This window comes from Arvicola amphibius, chromosome 12, assembly GCF_903992535.2.
Source record: "Arvicola amphibius chromosome 12, mArvAmp1.2, whole genome shotgun sequence".
Classification (NCBI taxonomy): domain Eukaryota; kingdom Metazoa; phylum Chordata; class Mammalia; order Rodentia; family Cricetidae; genus Arvicola; species Arvicola amphibius.
In genome coordinates, this window is record NC_052058.2 from 90,424,717 (window position 1) to 90,445,511 (window position 20,795).

Below are 20,795 nucleotides of genomic sequence, written 5' to 3' on the forward strand. Positions count from 1 at the left end.
AGCGGAGGGAGGGGGAGGAGGAGGGAAGGAGATGGAAATTTTTAAATATAAAAAAAAAAATAAACCATGAGAAAGAAAAAAAAAGTTGTTGAGAGTCAGGGTAATACAGATTTTTTTTTTTTTCAGAGGCTCATGAAAAGACAAAGAAACTTAGTTCTGTGTCCTTTTCTGGGGTTGAGGTGGGGGCAGATTTGGCAAGTTCCAGGGCCAGGGCCTGGAAGAGTTGTTATTTTGGTTTCTTAAAACTTGGCTTTTCGCCACGAGGACACTGGATTTGAGTCTCTGACACCCTTGAGATATTCTATTTCTTCTGTGAGACATCACTTGATTAGCTGTCTGCTGACTTCCGTTCCGTTTCTTCTCTAATAACTGTATATAAGATTCTATATTTTTTAATAAACTTGCTTGCATGAACCATCACCATGTGTGAGACCTCCTGGTCCCAAACTTTCTTATCCTCTCACATCCTGGTCATCTCTCTCTCTCAGGAATCTGTCAATAGAGAGAACAACCTGCTGGTCTAGGTCATAGAATAAAAGAAAATGTTTTAAAATAAAGGAAAAAATGTCTTTGGGATGAAAATCAAAGCCTCTTTAGGGATTGGAAATTGTTCCCTACGCTAAGTGAAACTATTTACGTCGGGAAGACTTAGTGCAGATGTGAAATGTGAAGCATTGTACCTGAGAGTTCTTGTATGGCATACCCAGGAGAATTCTAACTCAGTGCACCTGTCAATATGTGAGCTTTGCTCCTTCTTGCAGATGGTTGTTTTTAACGCTTTACTCTCTCACTCTTTTGGCTTTGGGGGATTCAACACCCAGCTCCTAAATAAATACACATGGAGTCTTATTCTTAATTATGAATGTGCAGCCTTAGCTTGGCTGTTTGTTTGTTTGTGCCAGTTTTCTTTACTTTTATTATCCCATCTCCCTTTTGATGCTGGGCTTTTTCCTGTCGTACCTCTGTATATCTTGCTTTCACTCTTTCTCCATGGCTGGCTGTGTGGCTGTGTGGCTGTGTGGCTGTGTGGCTGTGTGGCTGTGTGGCTGTGTGGCTGTGTGGCTGTGTGGCTGGCCCTTGATATCCCCCTCTCCTTATTCTCTCTTGCTCCTCCTCTTTTGTTTCCAGATTTCTCCTTCTATTTATTCTCTCTTTTTGCCAGGCGTGTCTCTCGTTTCTCCTGCCTTGCTATTGGCCGCCTAGCTCTTCATTAGAGCCTGGGGTATTTTAAACAGGCAAGTAACGCAGCACAGAATTAGACAAAAGAAACACAAAAGAATGCGACACAACTTTACATCATTACAACCAACGTTCCACAGCATAAACAAATGTAACACACAGTAAAGGAATATTCTACAACAGCTCCGGGTATAGTCTACCGTAACAGGCTGATCATTTACTTCCTACAAGTTCAGAATGTGTGCCACATGGTCTCTGAATAAATATGCTTGTTGAGATATACAAAAAAGCTATTTTGTCTTTCAAGAAAGAATATTTGATAAAGCATGGCACAGAGAAGGCGCTGGCTGTCCGATGGGACACTGGGCAGCTCCACATTTGGGCCACCTGAGAACAACTGCACACTTTGCATCTCTGAGACATGGAGGAAGATCCAGATGATCACTTGGATCCACTAGAAATATTTCCTTGTCAGCATGGAGGGATTTTGTAACCTGTTCTGAAGTTGTCCCATGCTGATAAATCTTTACTAGTCACCAATGAAAAGGGACAGCGAACTTACTTTAAGTTTGGAAATCAAAACTCTAGCCACAGAGAGTAAATGCAGTGCTCTCTAAGAGGAAAAGGTTGGGCTGGCATTTGCACAACATTAAAACTGACTCCTTTGAAGTGAAGAAATGTTCTTACCAGTGAATCAAGAAGTAGTTGCGCATGCTCTACTTGGTCACTTCTGTGGACCCATAGTAATGATATGATGCTGGGTAGAAAAAAATTCAAAAGCACTCCACACTCAAAGCCCCAGAAACCATCCTGCAGCTGGGGAAACCCACAGGTAATTAACGAACTGATCCTAGGCGGTCCACAGATCCCATTCTTTCGTGTGGAAGCAGAGGACTGCATTGGGTCTTTAGCTCTATTGCTCTCTGACCATTTCCCCAAGAATTTGGAGTTTGTTGTTCTTGAAGGAGTAGGAACTAGACAGATCCCTGAAAGTCAATAGGAAAAGGAAGTCCTAAGAGATGACGAAGGTGACAAATCCTGGCTTCTCCCTCAGTCTCCTAAATAATGATGTGTGTGCATGCATGTATGTCTGTGTGTGCTGTGTGTGTTAGTATACAGTTTTCTTGGTGTGCAGGGGAGGTGGCTCTAGGATTAAAGCCTTGCTTCGTAGTCTGAGAACTCTGAGGACTGTAGCTTAGATCTCCAGACCCTAAGCAAATGCCTGGAAGTCATAATAGCCAGCTTATACTTCTAGAGAACAGGAGGTGGAGAGAGGGCATCCCTGTCTTGCTAGTTGGCAGACTGCCTGAGTCAGCAAGCTCTGGCTTCAACTGGGAAAGCAAGCCTCAGTGAATATAAGGTGGAAAGCAACTGAGGAAAACCTGCAGTATCAATATTGGGTTGCTACATGGATGCACACACAAACATGTTAACACATTTATAAACATACATGTATACCCTACAAATATATATGAGGGAAAATATCCTTCAGCTTCTAAGTCTGACTGGAACATGGATATTTAATAAAATTGTGGATTTTTTTTCTTTCTGTGTTTTTGTTTTGTTTTGTTTTGGTTTAGGTTTTGGTTGTGTTTGTGGTTGTGGTTTTAGTTTTTCGAGACAGGGTTTCTCTGTGTAGCTTGGAGCCTGTCCTGGAACTGGCTTTTGTAAGCCAGGCTGGCCTCGAACTCACAGAGATCTACCTACCTCTTTTCATGGGCTTATAAATGTACCTAAGGAAGACAAAGCAAGTTGCCCTTAGAAATTCTAGTAGGCTTCAAGTCTGATTGGATCTAATATGAGTTTAGAAGTTTCTCAGACCAAGTGTAAGACAATTTCTCCTGGCCACATCCATTTAGCTTGAAATATAGTCTGAAACAAAAAGTTTCAAAGCAATTAACTCGGTTTGATGAAAAGTCAGCTATCAACTGTCACAGTGAAGAGACTCACAGGAATGTGTATATCTCAAGCATTCCTGGCTCAATCATTGAAATGAGTGGCAGCAGCTCTTTCATTGCTGTAGTTATGTGAAGACCATGATACCATGTTGGAAAGTTTGATAGGCAGCTCCTCTGCCTAGCCTTCATAGCCAACCTCTGAGTCACATAGCACACAGCCTCTGAGTCACAGAAGGTCCAACCAGACAACATATGCAATTTCTCACCAAGTATGACATGGTTTCATTTTCCGGAAGGTCAGCATGTTCCTGTCTCCATGATGGCAGCTACTGCCTCACAATCAATCAAGTTAGTTCATCCAGGTATTTAAAAGTCCACAGACTTCACAGAGCTAATGTGAGCATTTATGAATTCCAACTCTCCCCACAGAAGCAGACAATGTCAGTCAAAAGATAAATTTAAATCCATTCACAGGAATAAGTAATAAAGCCTTGAAACTGCTGTGTCACGGTAAAGGGAGACCACTGCAGCCATTGAGGAGAGCAACGCATATGCTATGGAGGAAACCTACAAAGCTGTGGACAATGGTTGTCATGGCAACTCTCCAGTACCTGCCAAGAGATGACCAAAGTGCTATCCCAGTTGCTATGGGACCCATCCCAATTGAGCTTTCCATTTTCTCAGCTGAAGGATGGCAAGAAGATATAGATATGCTTGTTCTAATCTCCAGTACGGACTGCACTCTATATAATACTGTTGTTTGCCCCATTTACACAGACCAAACATGATAGCAAATACGCATTATAAGCTTGCATTACAAGTGAGTTGCCAGGCCTAGCTCTCATCACTTTCCTACACATACTTTAACCCTCAGAAGCTTAATGATTGAACGTAGTTTTTACCAATTCATCTGGAGGCCTATCGGAAAATATTCCTCCATAAATTTAGTAATTTGACCATTCAGTAGGTAGTGAATGGGTTGACATACCAAGTAGGGTGGAGGGAAGGCCCAGAACTGAACTTTCCCCACCGTACTTCAGACACTACTCTCAATATAGAATGCTGCAGGGATTGGATCAGTAGGATTTTCTCCATTCTGAACAATCCCTCTACACCAATGGGGGTCCTACTGTTCAAGTTCACTGCCATTCCAAGAACTGTTATCGTGGACATGGCATCAAGTCAAAACTCTTACACTTGGATAACGGTACCCCAGGTTGTCACCCATGATGGAAATCAGACTTCGCACAAACCCATTTTCAGACTCCATGATTTTCCCAGGTAGCTTAGAGAACCTGAGAAAACATTGTACTTACATGTACAGCTTTACTATAAAGAATATAATAAAATGTACAGATCAATAGCTAGAAGAAAGAGATGAGTTAGGCAAGATCAGACACTCTCAGGTGGTGTGGATATAGGCAAAGCATCCAGCTGGGTACAGAGCATCCAGGCACTCTTTGGGCACACCTGACTCTGCCCACATCTCCACATAGCCATGTTGAAGGAAGTTCTGATCCCTGAACTCCGTAGTCCAAGGATCTCTGTAGAGCTTTTACCCCTGGGATGATTAATAATGAGCCCACCCCCGGACTATCTCTACTTCCTTATAGTTGAGGATTAGGAATGTAAATTCCTAACTTCTGTCTGCAATGTTCTGGTCTTTCTGAGGACCAGTTAAACATAGAAACCAACCCAGAATCATCTTCTCAAATGAAAAGTCATTTCTATCACCCATGGAAACTTAAAGGAACTTAGGAGTTTCATGTCATAAATTAGTGTCAATGAACTAATAATAGAGCCAAGACTCTTCCAGAACCTGAACTCCCTGGGAGTCCAGAATGAGTGTGCCAAGAATCATGGAAGAAGAACAAATTATATTTTCCTGAGTATAAATTATAATATTAGGAAAACACCATGGAAGTGGTCTATTTGCCTTTTCTAATAAGCCACACCTCACCCCCACGTAAGCAGTATGAGGTTGTATTAGGAGCAATGCCTATTAGTTCCAACTATTTATTGCAGCTGTTGCAATCTGCCGCTGCCTTCTATTTAATTAAACAACCATCTGCTTTCTGCAAGGAAACAATAAATCATTTAATAAAAAATGTACATTTGCCTACTTACATTAGTTATTTCAGAGAAGAAAAAGGAGGCTAAAGATGAGAAGAAGAAAGGCAGCAGAGAGAAGAGGAAGGAAGAGACAAAAGGAGCAACAGTTTGCCAGATGTCATCCCTGTGAAGATGTGAGTAGCCAGTTTGAGGCTGCTTTGTAATTTCCTCCCAATCTGTGGATTACTTTACTCCATAAGTCAAAACATTTCATCCCACACACGAAGAGCATTGTGAGTGGGGCCTAGCACTGCAGAGCTGATTAGGAGGCGCACTCCACTTCCCTCGGAGAGATGGAGTTCTTTTTAATCTCCAAGATAAAGATTTTTAAATGTCACTTTCCTCACTGCCATATGACTTACATATTTTTAAACCACACTTCGTTTCCAACAAGCACTGTACCAAAAGCTTGGTGATCAAGGACAGACATCATTGTTAATAATTGTGTAAATCCTGACAGCTTATGTTTAAAAATGGCTTGTTGAAAATATATCCATTATATCCAGAGCTGATTCTGGTCTAATGTTAAATAAATGAAAAGATTTTACTTAAGCTTTCCTCCCCCCCTTTTTTTAACCCCAGCATCTTCAACAGGTAGCATTTTGTGAACACTTTAAATAAAGGCATGTCATAAAGTGATCTTAACAAAAGAAAATAAAACTTGTTTTGGATGCATAAACTGGGATGGTTTTGTCTGATATTTGTCTTGATAAAATAAAAAAAATCTCCACGGAGGTCTGTGGGTTCAGAGTGGTATGTTTAAGCGTAACCAAACGTGCACTTAGTGACAGTTTGTGGTTCTCACATGAAGTGATCACAACTTACTCTACACAATTTGTCACTCAATTCACCATAAATGTCCCAGTACAGGAGCATCTCGCCCTCCAGAAATGACCTTTGAAGAGTGTCACTGCCCCTTGTTGGGTATAACTCAACCCTGCAGCGTGTCACCATCTCCCACCTCTTTCGTTCTGACAGACAGCCTTCAGGATGCGATGTCCCAGGCCACATTTCCCATGATCAGGGATACAGATCCCTTCTGACGCGAGCCATCGATGACACATCGGATCCTCGCAAGGCACAGATTCTACCAGATGAGGGCAGTGCCCCGTGGGCCCTGTAGATTCCATGAGAACATGGCGCTGTCTCATTCTAAAGCCTGGAAGGAGAGAGAAAGCATGATGTTCAGTATTTCACCCTGATCCAGCAAAGGCAAAGGAGCAGCTGCTGGGCAGCTGTTGAAACTCCCGTGCGAACGCTTGCAGCTCTGATGCGTGTGATATCTTGGTATCTTCTGTTTATGAGATGGAGGGATACGAAGTGGAAAGAAAACGAGAGAGTGTGGGAAAGAATGGGTGTGAAAGTGTCTTCCAAGAGGCATGGGACAGGCCAGATGGAACCAGATAAAATAACAAACAGGGGGCATCCAATGGTGTCCGTAATCCAGGGGCTCCCGTGATGACCCACAGCAGCACCTCCTCACAGATACACCCACCTTTCATTTCTGCTATTGCAGTCAACATCCTTTGCCTATGTGTAGTGCCTGACCAATCACATCTTCCTGCTTTGAGAGGTCTCTGCATGGCTTCTCTGAGATTTCTACCTCAGCACGTCTGTATAGACAATGTCTCTAGGACCTCATTCTCTACCCTAACTGGGCATGGGTTCTCAAATTTCTACAGTCAGATCACACAATAAGGACTTTGACAGGTCTTGAAATGCCACAGAATCACAATCTATAGGAGTAAGGTAGGTGCACACAGAGAAAAGATTAACGGTGACACTGTAAGGTGTGATGAGGCTGTTGGGAGATGGAGACTGGATTTGCTCTAAAGGCTTTTTGTTATTCAGCTTTCTTGAGCTGTGGCCATGAGAAAACACGGGTGATCTCATACTATATCCTTCTCTGTAATCTAGATGCCAGAAATAGAAGCTATATTTTGTTTTTAAGCAACATGTTTGTTTTAAATACTTTAAAGTAATATTGAAAAACAATAACCATAAGATGACTTGAAGAAAAGAATGAATGAGTGAATGAGAATTAGCTGAGATCCATTAATGGCATGACTTGCAATCTTTGGTCCTTTTAATATATCATTGCTACAGGCACAGATCTTCCCCACATTATCTCCCACTGTTATAGTCAAATTCTGTCAACACATCACGGTCTTTCAGATTTCTCTCTCTCTCTCTCTCTCTCTCTCTCTCTCTCTCTCTCTCTCTCTCTCTGGTGTTTTTTGTTTGTTTGTTTTGTTCTGTTTTGTTTTTTGAAACAGGGTTTCTCTGTGTTACAGTCCTAGCTGTCCTGGAACTAGCTCTTGTAAACCAGGTTGACCTCAAACTCACAGAGATCTGCCTGCCTCTGCCTCCCGAGTGCTGGGGTTAAAGATATGTGCCACCACCACCCAGAAGTTCCTTTCTCAAACCTGCTTCTCATATATCTTCAGCCTGGCCTCACACTCACTCAGGAGGTGAGGATGATGTTGAACTTTTCACCCTCCTGTCTCTATTTCCCAAGTGCTGGGATTGTAGGTATGTGTTGCCATGCCTGGTTCATGTGGTAATGAGATTGATCACAGGGATTCCTCAATGCTAGGGAGTGCTCTACCAACTGATCTCCATCTCTAGCCAAAAGCCCTTTAATTTAACCCCCTCCTCTGCCCACGGCTCATATGTTTGAACTTTTAGTCCCGAACTAGCAGTGCTGTTTGGAAGGCAGTAAACCCCCTAGGAAATGGAACCTTATTGATGGAAGTGGGTCCCTGGAGGAGGGCCTTGACATTTGATAGGTTGGTCTCTCTCCCGGGCCACTGTCTGCTTCCTGCCTGCAGATGCAATGTCACCGGTCACCTCAGGCTCCTGTCACCATTATGGATTTTACTTCTTGAGCTGTAACATCAAATAAACCTTTCTTCTCCTTGACTTTTGTGAGATATTTGATTGCAGAAAGACAGAAAATAACTAATATACTATTTAGACATCATTTAACCAATAGTGACTGTTATAATAATACTAAAATTTCTAGGATTAAGGCCAATTAGAATAATAATAACAATGGATATTACTGCTAGGTTATAGCTCTAACTCCCCATCATTAAATACTCAAAATACAACCTACAGCCTACAGAAAGCTCAGCTTTAGGAACCTCAAGGAGAGGTACAAGGGGCATTCAGGACACTTGACTACACTTAGCATAAATTAAGGACTTCTCAGCTCTTGCCACCACACGACTTGTGTGACCTCTACTTTTACACACAGCACCTGGTGCCCTGCTTCTTTCCTGGCATTTGTTTGTAGTTGTTGAGCTCCTATCTCTGAACAAGCAATAGCATGATTTAGACTCTGACAACCAGTTTGGAGAACAGTACAGAAACCTAGCACTCTCAATAGAGGGATTTGCTTGTCCTATTCCTGGAGCTTAAAGCCAGTGAGGGGCTCATGTCATTTCCCTCAATAAATCACGCTGCATCCATCTCCCCATAAATCTATAGAGTGTGTCTCCTCAGTCAATAAATTCTTTTGGGCTCTTTTGTGTGTGTGTGTGTGTGTGTGTGTGTGCTGCCCTTGTACAGACTCTAAGTAGGATCAAATATGACCACAAGCTCAGCATAAAACAAGCACCATGGCTTTCTTTTCTACTTAACTTACTCACACACCAGCAACCATGCCTTTAGTAAACAGCAGGGCTTTTCCAGGTGTTCAGTTCCAAAAGATATACAACGATCAAGTTCACCATGGCTGGGTCAAACAATGTTTTACAATTATTGAATTCTATCTTAGTCAAATATTATTTTGTGCATGTGTGGTGGATTATGTTTATTGATTTACATATGTTGAACCATTCCTGCATCTCTGAAATGAAACTCATTTGATCATATTTGTCAAAGGTTTTTTTCAGCATCTTAATGAAATGATTGTGCAGGGTTTTTTTGTTTGTTTGTTTTGTTTTGTTTTGGGTTTTTTTCTTATATGGTGGATTACATTGACATATTTTTGTATGTTGAACCATCACTGCATCTCTGGGATGGTGCCGACTTGATCATGGTGGATAAGGTTCTGATGTGTCACAGTAGGGTGGGTGGATAGAAGTTGACCAGAGCTCTAACCTCATAGACTTATCTCCTGTCTGCATTATGTTTTGGTCCTGCTTCATAAAGTGATGTCTAGCTAGGCGGTGGTGGCGCATGCTTTTAATCCCAGCACTCGGGAGGCAGAGACAGGCAGATCTCTGTGAGTTCGAGACCAGCCTGATCTTCAAGAGCTAGCGCCATGACAGGCTCTAAAGCTGCAGAGAAACCCTGTCTCGACAAACCAAAATATAAAAAATAAAGTGATGTCTAAAGCCATCACGGATCAGTCCCTCAAACTGCAGCTAGACAGACTAGAGAGTAGGATTTGGAGCCCTGTGGAGGAGACAGCTACAATCATCATTTCATGGCCAGAGATTCACCACTCACCTTTGATAGAACCACTATTCTCAGGGTTTTGCTGATGCTGCTATTATTATTATTATTATTATTATTATTATTATTATTATCATTATTGTCAATAGTTCAGCCATAAGTTCTGAACCCAAGATATAAGGTTTAGTGTATCATTCTTCTGCAGGAAAACAGAAAAGAATGAGTAGGGGGCTGGGTAGAGTAAGGTAAGAAGAGAAGATGGCAGAAGAGCAAGTATTTTTTAGGAAAAGACAGAAAAATTTAAGGAAGCTGATGGGTATATTGAAGTCTGAAGACTGTATTTCTCCTGTGTCATGGAATAAGATTGTCTATGTGAGCTTCCATGGAGCTGTTCATGAATAGCACAGTCTCCATGCTAACTGCTGGAGCTAAGATAGAAGATCCAGCAGATGACACACAGAGCAGAAGCTCACTGCATGCTGAACACTGCATTTACTGTTTGTCTCTGGCAGGACAGGATGATTGATAAGGATACTGAGCCAAAGAACATGATAAAATTGAAGGTGTGTGTGTGTGGGGGGGGTGTGGGTGTGTACACATGCAGGTACATGATTGTAGGCCAGAGTACAACCTTGGCTGTCATTTTAGATGTACCTTGCTTTTTGAAACAGGGTATCTCATTGGCCTAGGGCCCGTAAAGGTTAAGCTGGCTGGCCAACAAGCCCCAGGAATCAGCACATCTCTAGCAGCACAGCAGGGGATGGCAAGTGTAGGACAGTATACTTGACTGGCTTTACGTGGTTCCTGGGAACTGAAATCTGTTACATGGTTTCAGGTCACTGTGCTTATATGATAAATACTTTACTGAATCAAGTATTCCCCTTTCCCTTAGACTGAGTCTTTGATTCCAGTTCTTTAGATATGAGCCACGATTATTTCCCCACCTGCTATAACACAGGAAGCAAGCAGCATTGAAAGGGTAAAGCAATCACGAAAGCCTTCAATACTTTGCATAAGAAGTAGGTGCAGCTTACTGCCAGCCCCAACACAGACACGCAAAAATAGAAAAGGAAAAAAATACCTGCTAACATGGATATTATTTGGAGTAAAGCAGAATGATTTTATAGAATTCCTGTAAATGTAAAATTAGAGCCAGCCCAGCAAGCGACAATGGAAAATGGAAATATTTCCACTGTAAAATTAGATTTCAAGTATGTCAGTGCTTTCTGACCTCAGTTTGCTGTCTATGTTAATTTTTCAGAATGGAAAAGATGTCTTTAAGAATAGTCCTAGAGTCTCAATTTAGAAATACCTTTTCCTGCAGGGACTTTGGAGGATCTGCGCTGTGGTTGGGGAATTGTCCTGGAGCAGGGAGGGATCTCTGGAGTTCTCTACAGAGGCTGGCAGCTATTAGGATGCCACATATAGCCGTCTCCCCCGCCTAATCTTTAGCAGGCTGCCTTCTTTGAACTTGCCTGCAAGGAACAAGTAAACCTATGTATCATGAGGAATTTTTAAAAACTGCATCACACCTATGTGTGGGACTTATCCATCAGCATTTTCGTCAGACTGATTCTCTTTTGTATTTCTGTAATTATAACACTGTGGAGTATCTCAGAGATGAAGCAATAAGCGATACAACCTGATCCTATTTAAATTCCTCCGGAAGGTGGCCCAGCCTCACTTGACAAGCACCGACCTGCCAAACCCTGCTCCCCTTGTCTGCCTGTCACTGGTGTGATGGAAGGTGCAGAGCCTGTGAGTGTTGACTGATTTCCTAATGCATTCTGAGTAGCTGACAGCCGTGAGCCTTAGATGATGCCTGATTGAGGGGTGCCTGACAGAGAGCAACAGCCATGGAAAGATAATTTCTATAACAATTTATTCTATTAGCTAATAAAACATTTCCTACCATCTACAGCCCACACTTCTTTCTATTTTTTTATGTGAATAAAGAGAACAGAATAAAGATAAGAAGCCCGGGATCAGAAGGCTGTGTGTATGTGTTGGATGAAGGTCTCCATCCTTCCACATCTCTTTCCTCACAATTTGCTTGATTCCCCCCTCAAATCTTCTCCTTTGCTTTCCCTAAAATATATACATAGATGTGTAACTATTAAAGAGTTTATCTGTATAAATATATACCTGTGTATGGATGGATGAGGCTATAAAGTTTCCAGGAATTTTTCTATATATTGGATTTCTGCTAGTGAGTTGATTGAATTTCTTGAGTAGGGAATTTAAATAGGACTCTGCAGACCCCACTGCTGTCTTAGGGTTTTTTCAATACTTAGTACATGTCCTGTATGTCCAGCCTCTGTGGAATTCTAAGTCATATTTACTCTGTGCCAATCAGGGACTTTGGCCCAGTCCCTACAGGATCATGGGACAGAAATAGAGATGGAGAAGAACACAGACGTGTCCTCACAGTTGGTAGAAATGACAGGAGACTCACTCCCATCAGCACTGCACACTGGTCTGCTTGAAGGCACAGAGTCATTTCCCCAGAAAGAGAAATCCATTCCATGTTTTGTCCAAGAGGAATTAAAGGCAGGTGGTCCTGCCAGGTTCCAGCAAGACCTAAAGGACTGATTTCTCTCTGCTTTAGGGAATTGTTTTTAAAAATAGCAAACTGCCATCCTTGAATAACAATTACACAAGCTGTCCATTTTTTCCACCTGTGGCTACTTAGCACTGAGAAGAGAAACTGTCTTCCAATTGTGCACTGAAATCACCTGGTTTCGGTCTGAATTGTATAAAAACAAAGGGACTCACAGCGACTCCAACATTCCCCCAAAGGCTGCAGGACTCCTCCACCCTCAGGTCATAGCTCTTACTGCCCCTACCTAGCCTTTCATAACCCAAGACTAAGCCACTGAAAAAAAAGTCAACTCATTGCTTGGTGCAAAATGCACACTCCGTAGATATCTGCCACCCTTCATCTCCACTCCTGTGACTGCAGGGCCTGTTTCTCATCTGATGATACTGCAGTTATACTAAGCCTGGTGCCAGCATCCCTGCTGTTCTACAGAGCTCAAGGGTTCAATCTCAGGGGTCATGGTTCACCTAGCTATGTCAGTGCACAGCTAGAAGATGGAATCTCTTCTCAGTGCTAGATTTGTACCTTGGTTCAAATGTTGTTGGATTTACGAAGAAAATCAACTAAAGGAAAGACACTGTATTGGCGAGAAAGGAGACACTGGTGTCAGTCTTGGCTTAGCTATTGTTGTCTTTGTTGATGTTTATGTGCATGTGTATGCAGGTATATGTGTGAACATTTGTGCGGAGTTAGTAAGAAGGGTCAGTGAGAAGGAAGGTTTACACAACAGTGTGTCGAAGGAGTCCACAAGGAAAAAGAGCTATAGGTTTCTTCAGGGAATTTCATGGATGTGTCTGAGTTATGTGGAAAGGAAACCTGGGATAAAATTGAAAATATCAGTTTCACGGTGTTTTATGAAAATTGTGGCTCAAATGAAAGTAAATACAATGCAAAAAAACCAAAACAACAACAACAACAAACACATATACTCCAAACTGATATAAAGAAGTCAATGGAGCCGGGTGGTGGTGGCGCACGCCTTTAATCCCAGCACTCGGGAGGCAGAGGCAGGCGGATCTCTGTGAGTTCGAGGCCAGCCTGGTCTACAAGAGCTAGGTCCAGGACAGGCTCTAAAAAAGCTGCAGAGAAACCCTGTCTTGAAAAACCAAAAAAAAAAAAAAAAAAAGAAGTCAATGGACCAGAACAAGAGGACTGGAAACTTATTATCTCTAGAATAATCACCTACAAAGTATGGCCCCAGAATCACTTTTGCCTTCTCAGAGCGTCCTTGAAAGCCCATCATTCCCTTATCGCTCTTCCTCTTCTGAACCCTCAGCCTGTGAAAGTTGAGAGCAGCCAAACCACTCTGCATTCTGGGCACATAAGCTTATAACCTAACCAGTCAAGCCCCATTCTTTGGTCAGGGAGGATGCAGAAATGAGCTTACAACCCCAGCAGGCATGACATTCCTCCCTAGAGCTCTTCCTGGAACCACTGCAGACGACATTCTCTACTACACTACTTAACTTAAATAAGATTCCCTACTGAGCTTTGATCAACTGATCAATGAAGATGGCTTCTCAAACTCAACCCACTGTAGAGAATGATGAAATGCGAAGAAAGCAACTTGGAGAATTGAAAAGTAGAAAGACCAAAAGCAGAATGTCGAGAACCTGGACATTGTTCATACTGTTGAATTCCATCCTGGTGGCCATTCTGTTTTCAGCTGTATGAGTTATTAAGTTTCTTCTTTGGTTGAAAAGCAGTATGAACTGGATTACATATACCTGTAGATGTTCCCTACATCCGTAAGTGTCCTAAATAAAATAAGGTCCATTTGCTGTGTTGAGAACTCTACATCTTTAAAAGCAAAGAATGGTTATCCACATAGTCCAATTTTGTCTGTATACAAATCCCTGACCAGAGCAGTTGCAGCCTTGGTAAAGCTTGATCTGGTTTGGTTTCCTGGGGAGTAACCTTCAACGCTAGCATGTCACAGATGAAAGACAGGAGGACCAGTTCAAGGTTCTAAGAACGGGCAGGCTGCCATAAGGAGTCTCATGGACAGCTGTAAGAGAATGACGAGTTCTAACTATATATGGAGCACAATTTGGGCTACTAGTTCTAATGGGAACTTTTCTGTGTCCATAAACTGAAGAAACATATAAGATTCTGAGGTTTCATGATGTCCTATCTTGTTTCACATTGTTATGAGCAAAAATCTGACAAAAGAAACTTGCAAAAGGAAGGAAAAAAAAAGGCCATTTACTTGGCCTCACAGTTTCAGAGGAAGCAGCACAACACATCAGGGAAAACATGGTAAAAAAAAAAAAAAAGCTCCATCCATGGTAGCGGAACCTCATGGAGGACTGGTTAGTTCACATCTTAGAAGACAGGAAGTAGGAAGTAGAATCAGAAGTGTGGCAGAGCTAGTTATCTGCCACACTATCCTCAAATATATGTCCTAGTTACTCATCTCTCCTAGCTATCCCTCTCACCTCCAAGGTTCTACAACACCCAGAAACACCACTCCCAGCTGTGATGGCAGTGTTCAAACACATGAACTTGTGAGAATATTCATGTTATGCAGGGGATTAGTTCAGCCTGCCAGTTTCTGTTCAGACACTGATTTCTATAAATTGATGAAAAAAAAAAATCAATGTTAGCATCTCCGTGTCCCAGATTCAATACTAATTTTCCTCTTCTCCCTTACAATGAGAGTCAGAGCAAAATGAAGTCCCTGCAAGCCTGGGCCATGAATGTGAGCACGTGTGTGCCTGGAGCAAGCCACAGATGACAATCATGTGAGATTCTAGTCGGTATGGCATGGCCTTGTGCAGACAGAAGACACAGGGGTCGCTGCGGGCAACAGTTGGCCCTGCGTTGTTTCTCTGCATGTGAAGTAAGATTATAGCCGAGCAAACACAACCTACCATCTGGGAAGCCGTGGGATCTTATTTTTCTTCACATTAATAAAAGGAATATTCTTTCAACATGAGGAGAAAGACACTCGTGGACAGTAAAAGGTCAGTGATGGATGGCAAGATGCCTCTGAACTTTTGGGGTGGGGACGGACATTTTAAATACAAAATGAAGAAAACAGAATTACAATGGCTAACTAAATCAAAAAACCTGAAGATGCTACTTTAAGCCTGAGGACATTAAACACTAACCAGTATGCACACATGTATAGAGTATCCTTTATTAAAATATAAAACATAACAACAAATGTTAAATTTAGAAATCTAAAAATAAAGTAATAACAAATCATTTGATTTCTCATGTGATTACATGAATCTTGTCTAAGAACTTCAGGGTAGCCATAGCTTATATGAAAAGGTAAGTTAGAATTTTTTTTAAAATTTTATTTGAGACAGGATCTCATGTAGACAAGGTTAGCTTCAAATTCAGTATGTAGCCAAGAATGACCCTGAAATTTTAATCCTCCTGCCTTTATTACCTCAGTTAAAGGTATACACCAACCAGCCTGGTTTGATGTGGTATTGCGAGTTGAATCCAGAGCTTTGTGCACGTTAGGCTAGCACTCTGCCAACTAGGCTGCGTCAGTAGGACCAATATTATTTCCAATTGAGCAACAGTCTCTTACTCAGCTATGAGTTTATATGAAAGTCAATCAAGGTTAGAGGCATCACACAGGAATGTCCTTAGCTGCCTCCCTAAGAACTAAATGCTGCCAGGCCTGAGCCAGTTATCTAAATACAAACAAATGTTGTCTTAAGCTGGCTTAGTCTGCAGCAGAACAGATGTGGACATTGGAAGCATGCACTCACCTTTCTTCCCCTGAGGATCGCGGCAGTTTTCATGAACACATGGACCCCAGGAAGACCAGGAAGATACTATGCAGGCCGTCGAGCAAGGGACATTGCAGAGCTGGGAGACTGAGGGGGCAGGCCCCAAACATAACGTGCTTTCCACAGGTCTAGAGACTAAAGGACAAAAACATATATGTCATGTTCTTTGGACTTTCCTAAAATCATATCCTTACCAGTTTTATGATTCTAAAGAGTATATGCAATCAAGACAAACATTTTCTAATAAGAATGTTTAGTTCTACATTATTAGCATTTAGGGTGAGTAAAGCAAAAAAGGGGCAAGCACTTGAGATTCCTGCATTGCAAAACACTCCCAGGGAATTCAAGAGAGCAGTGGAAATATCACAGATACAAATTATCCAGAGGTATGATTTAAAACAGAATTAAATGACTTGGTGAAGTCTCAAGAAGTCTATCGCTACAATATAAATGACTGGGTCACTGTGCAAAACATCAAAATCGAACCCCTAAGGTGCAGTGTTTAGCATAACCAATCTACTGCTGTGACTCCCCAGAGGGGTGGAGCTGGCAAAGACAGAAGAAAAATGGTTTCTTTGAATAGGAAGAAAAATTGGACCCCAGCTGCAGTTCTGGCTTGAGAAAGCAGTTTTCTAACTGGGTTACCTAGAGGTTCAGGGCTGGAAGGAAAAAGAGCTTCTAGGTGTGCAGACTGAGGCCTGAGCTGGGTCCCCTAAGGGTGAAGTCATTATCTGTCTTTCAGTGATGCTCACTGTCCTCTGGCTAATAATTCTCAGAACCACAAGTACGCAAGTGATGGTGAAAGCTACAAGTTCCTGGTCTTTGTGTAAATTTAACAATGGAAACAAGAGCCTCTGAAAATAACACATTGAAGACACATGCCCACGTCTACTGCAGCAATATTCACTATAGATGAACTGTAGAACTGACCCATGTGTCCATCGACAGAAGAGCCGTTAAAGGGGGAATTCAAGGAAAGGGGAACAGAATGCAGATTCTAAGAAGGGCGAACAGGGAATAGTGGAACAAGAAGGGATAAAGGAGGTCGTAGGGGCGGCAATGGCAGAGGGGGGAGTATAGGAAAGGAAAACATATCAAAGAAACTTGAAAATGAAAAAAAATGGGGACCTACTACTGCAGAGATGTTTGATAATATATGCATATTCATAGAGAAAACGGGTCCTGTGAACCATCCCAGATATTAAAGACTGTTGCCATCGCTCTTGCCTCACCCCCCCAGAACTTGGTGAGAAGACCATATCAAAGAAGACACCACATCCTTGAGTCACAGGACAGGGCTAAGTCAAGCTGGAATCAACCTGCAAATTTCACCCCTACTGGCCAGCTTTAATTGTGGTGGAAGTTTCTGGGAACACCACCAGGAAAGCAAAGCTGTCATCAGTCTCCCGAGCTGTGAACCATGTGAAGCCACATTAAAAATAATAAGATAGGAAAGCAATGAGGTGGTATTTAGGGAGAGAAAAAGAGAAAAATAACCAGCAGAACTTGAGAAGGGCAAATGTGATCTAGCGTAGGAGAAGCATGCTTGTAAGCCTCATAAAAAATGTGTTGTTCAGTGCTGTGAATATGTACTGATTCTTAAAATGTCCATCCAAATGAATATCCTAATATAAAGCTCTTTACTTTTCTTACATAGAGATGCCTTGGATTGAGAAAGTTTTGATACATTCCAAATTTTGTGAGCTGTAGCTTCAGCTTGGGAAGTTTTATCTGCTGACTGACGTGTACTATCGAACAGATTGACGTGTACAATCGAACAGATTGAAAATACCTCAAAGGTGGGAAGCAGTGTGAGGGGTTGGGTGGTTAGTCACGCCACCTCCCTTGCTTCCTTGCTCTCTGGGAATGGAAGAATCAAATGTAGTAAAGGTTGCAGTCCCTCACACCTCTGAGCAGAGGAGCTTTGAATGAGAACCAAACCAACAGCAGGAGAGAAAGCAAATACTGTCCTGTAAAAAGACACAGGCTTGTTGGGTTGGGGTGGGAGTTCTGCTGAGCAAAGCCACGGTCTTAATCCCTTGGGAAAGTGAATGAAGCGATTGTGAAAACAACACCAATATTTCATTAGTAATTAATTATTTTAACGTTTATCAAATTGATTTGATTTGTCTTAAAATGAAAGTCAAGGGCAAAGTTAGATTGCCAGTATGAGTCTGAAAATATGGATGCTGTGAAGTGGGGGCAGGGAAAGGAGGAGAGAGAGGATATCGTGGGAGTCAGTGAATCTGTCCAGGGATATTAGTGAGGGGACGTGATCAATGAAGATCCTACTAGAGTTCTCAGTGGGATGTGAACCAAAATCAGAGATGAATCTATAAGATGACTGGATTCAGAGTAAGGTGGCTATTCAAACACATATCCACTGAATAAGGAAGTCAGCCATTCTAAATCACCGCGTCACCATTTAAACCAGCCACTTGTGGGTGGTGTCCGTGTTCAAGGAATTCTCCACCAACAAGACTGAGTCGGGCCACAGATGATTAGACAATGGAAGGAAAGGCACCTGAATATCCCATGAATAAATAGCAAAGTTGCATGTCTTAATAGGGAAGTATGCTTGGCCCAGCCTATGTGTGTTGGCATTTATTCCCACAAGCATAGAAAGGAACTCCTGCAACAGATCAGAAGGAAATGGGCGTGGAAGCTGATAAGTATAATCATTTGCTAAACATGAATAATGCATGCCACGCATAAGTTATAACATCAAGCAGATACTGACACATTTGGATTTGGTCTGGGTAGCTTCTCTTTGAGGTACGTGTTCTTAAAACCTCTAGTTTTAAAATAAAAGAACTACACAATAGAAATGTTAGCTCACAGACTGGAGAGATAGCTCAGGAATCAAAGTGCAGAATTCTGTTTCCAGAAACCACTTGTGGCATGGGACAATTGCCTGCATTTTGTCAATTATATTTTAAATAATCACTGATTGGTCAGTAGTCAGGCAGGAAATATAGGCGAGACAACCAGACGGGAAGCAGAGGTGGGTCAAGGAGGACAGGAAAATTCTGGGAAGAAGGAAGCCCATTCCTCTGCAGTCCTGGCCCAGCTACAGAAGAAACAAGACACGACTCCCCCACCAAATAAGGTACTGAGCCACGTGGCTAACACAAATAAGAATAATGAGTTAATATAAGTTATAAGAGTTAATAAGAAGTCTGAGCTAATGGGCCAATCAGTTTATAACTAATGTAGACCTCTGTGTGATTTCTTTGGGACTTAACAATTGCAGGAACCAGGCAGGACAGAAACCTCAGTCAACAAATGGCTCATAACCTTCCATATCTTTAGCTCCAGGCAATCTGAGACCTCCTTCTGGCCTCTATGGGCATTGCACTCATGTGTACACATACCACAGAGACACACACAAACATAAAGGACAAACATCTCTGCTCACTTGCCTACAGGCCTATCTAGGGAATTGTGGAGATAAAAATCTAGAACCAGGAAGCTTGGCTCCTGAATTTATTTAGTGAACCGCTTCATTGGGTGAGGTTTTTTTTTTCTTGAAATTCCTTAGTGACCATTCTGTATGGAGACTGTGTAAGCAGCCCTGGGCTGACAATGATCTCCCCTAACTGCTTGCCTACCATTCTGAAGAAGAGCTACTGAATGTGGTAGAGATTCAGCATCAAGATAGGAGAGAAAAGCTGGCCCAAAAAGCCTGGACTGTATACCAGTGGCCCCTTCACAATGTACACTTGAAAACCGTGCCGTGAGCCCCCCTGTATAAAACCCAGAGGGGTCACTTTCAGGTGAGTCATGGAGGGCCGAGATCACAGATTTGTGCTTTCTGTACCTTGGAAAACTGGGTCAGGAAAAGTTAAAATTTATTCATTCTTTGCCACCTGCCAGTAAGGGACAAATCTGCTTTGTGGGACAGGCTGTGTATGAGTGAGTTGTGTATATCTATATATCTGTACATCTGTATATCTGTACATTTATAGATTGGCTCAGAAAAGCTGATAATCAGTACACAGTGAACCTCATCACACCTTGTGTTAACACTATGTTCTTGATGGAAGACTGACAATAAGTAATAAATTAGGCTAAGACTTATCCTCATAGAATCATATTCTATTGGGGTCGGACCCAAACTGTACAGGTGTCCAGGAGCCCCAGCAAGGTGTCAAGGATGTGGTTTTGCCCTCTTCCTATTGCCATATCTTTTTCCTTTCAACACCCACCAGATGAAGTACCAGATGCCAGTGCTGAGAAGGCCCCCAAACAGCCCAGCTCTGAGGTGAATTAGTGGTAGGCTGCCAAATCTGCATCCAATGCTTGGCATAGTAGCTGACACTACTTCATCCACCAGCAAAGTATCTGCCAGGCACATGGCGAAATCTTGGTGAATCTCATGTGAAGCTCCCAGAATGCCTGGCAGGAAAGGCTCTTAGGCTAGAGAGCAGTTAAAAAGAGACAGAGAACATGCCCTGAAGCTGAGTCTCTCAGGGCACCACTCCATTGCATGGAGAGCCCACTTGTTCGTCCTGGCTGCCCAGCTAGCTTAGCCCCAAAATAACCACACAGAAACTGTATTAATTAAAACACTGCTTGGCCCATTAGCTCTAGTTTCTTATTGGATAATTCTTACATCTTAATTTAACCGATTTCTATTAATCTGTGTATTGCCACACGGCAGTGGCTTACCAGGTAAAATTTCCAGCTTCTGTCTAAGCCTCATGGTAAAATATAAAATCATTGAAATTGGTTAATTTAAGATAGAAGAGTAAGCCAGAAATATGCTTTAGCCATTGGCCAAACAGTATTGCAAATATTATAGTTTCTGTGTGATTATTTTGTGGTTTGGGCAGCCAGGAACAAACAAGC

The 20,795-nt window shown here is 42.2% G+C and overlaps 1 protein-coding gene across 1 annotated transcript in view; it reads right to left on the bottom strand.

Moving 5' to 3' along the window:
- Thsd7b (thrombospondin type 1 domain containing 7B) overlaps positions 1-20,795 on the bottom strand; it is a 705,347-nt gene that overhangs the window by 448,860 nt on the left and 235,692 nt on the right. The window contains exons 5-6 of the mRNA XM_038349733.1: positions 15,924-16,079; positions 6,151-6,348 (exon numbers count right to left, since the gene is read on the bottom strand). Coding sequence (XP_038205661.1) covers positions 6,151-6,348; positions 15,924-16,079 — 354 coding nt within the window. The remainder of the gene's footprint in view (positions 1-6,150; positions 6,349-15,923; positions 16,080-20,795) is intronic.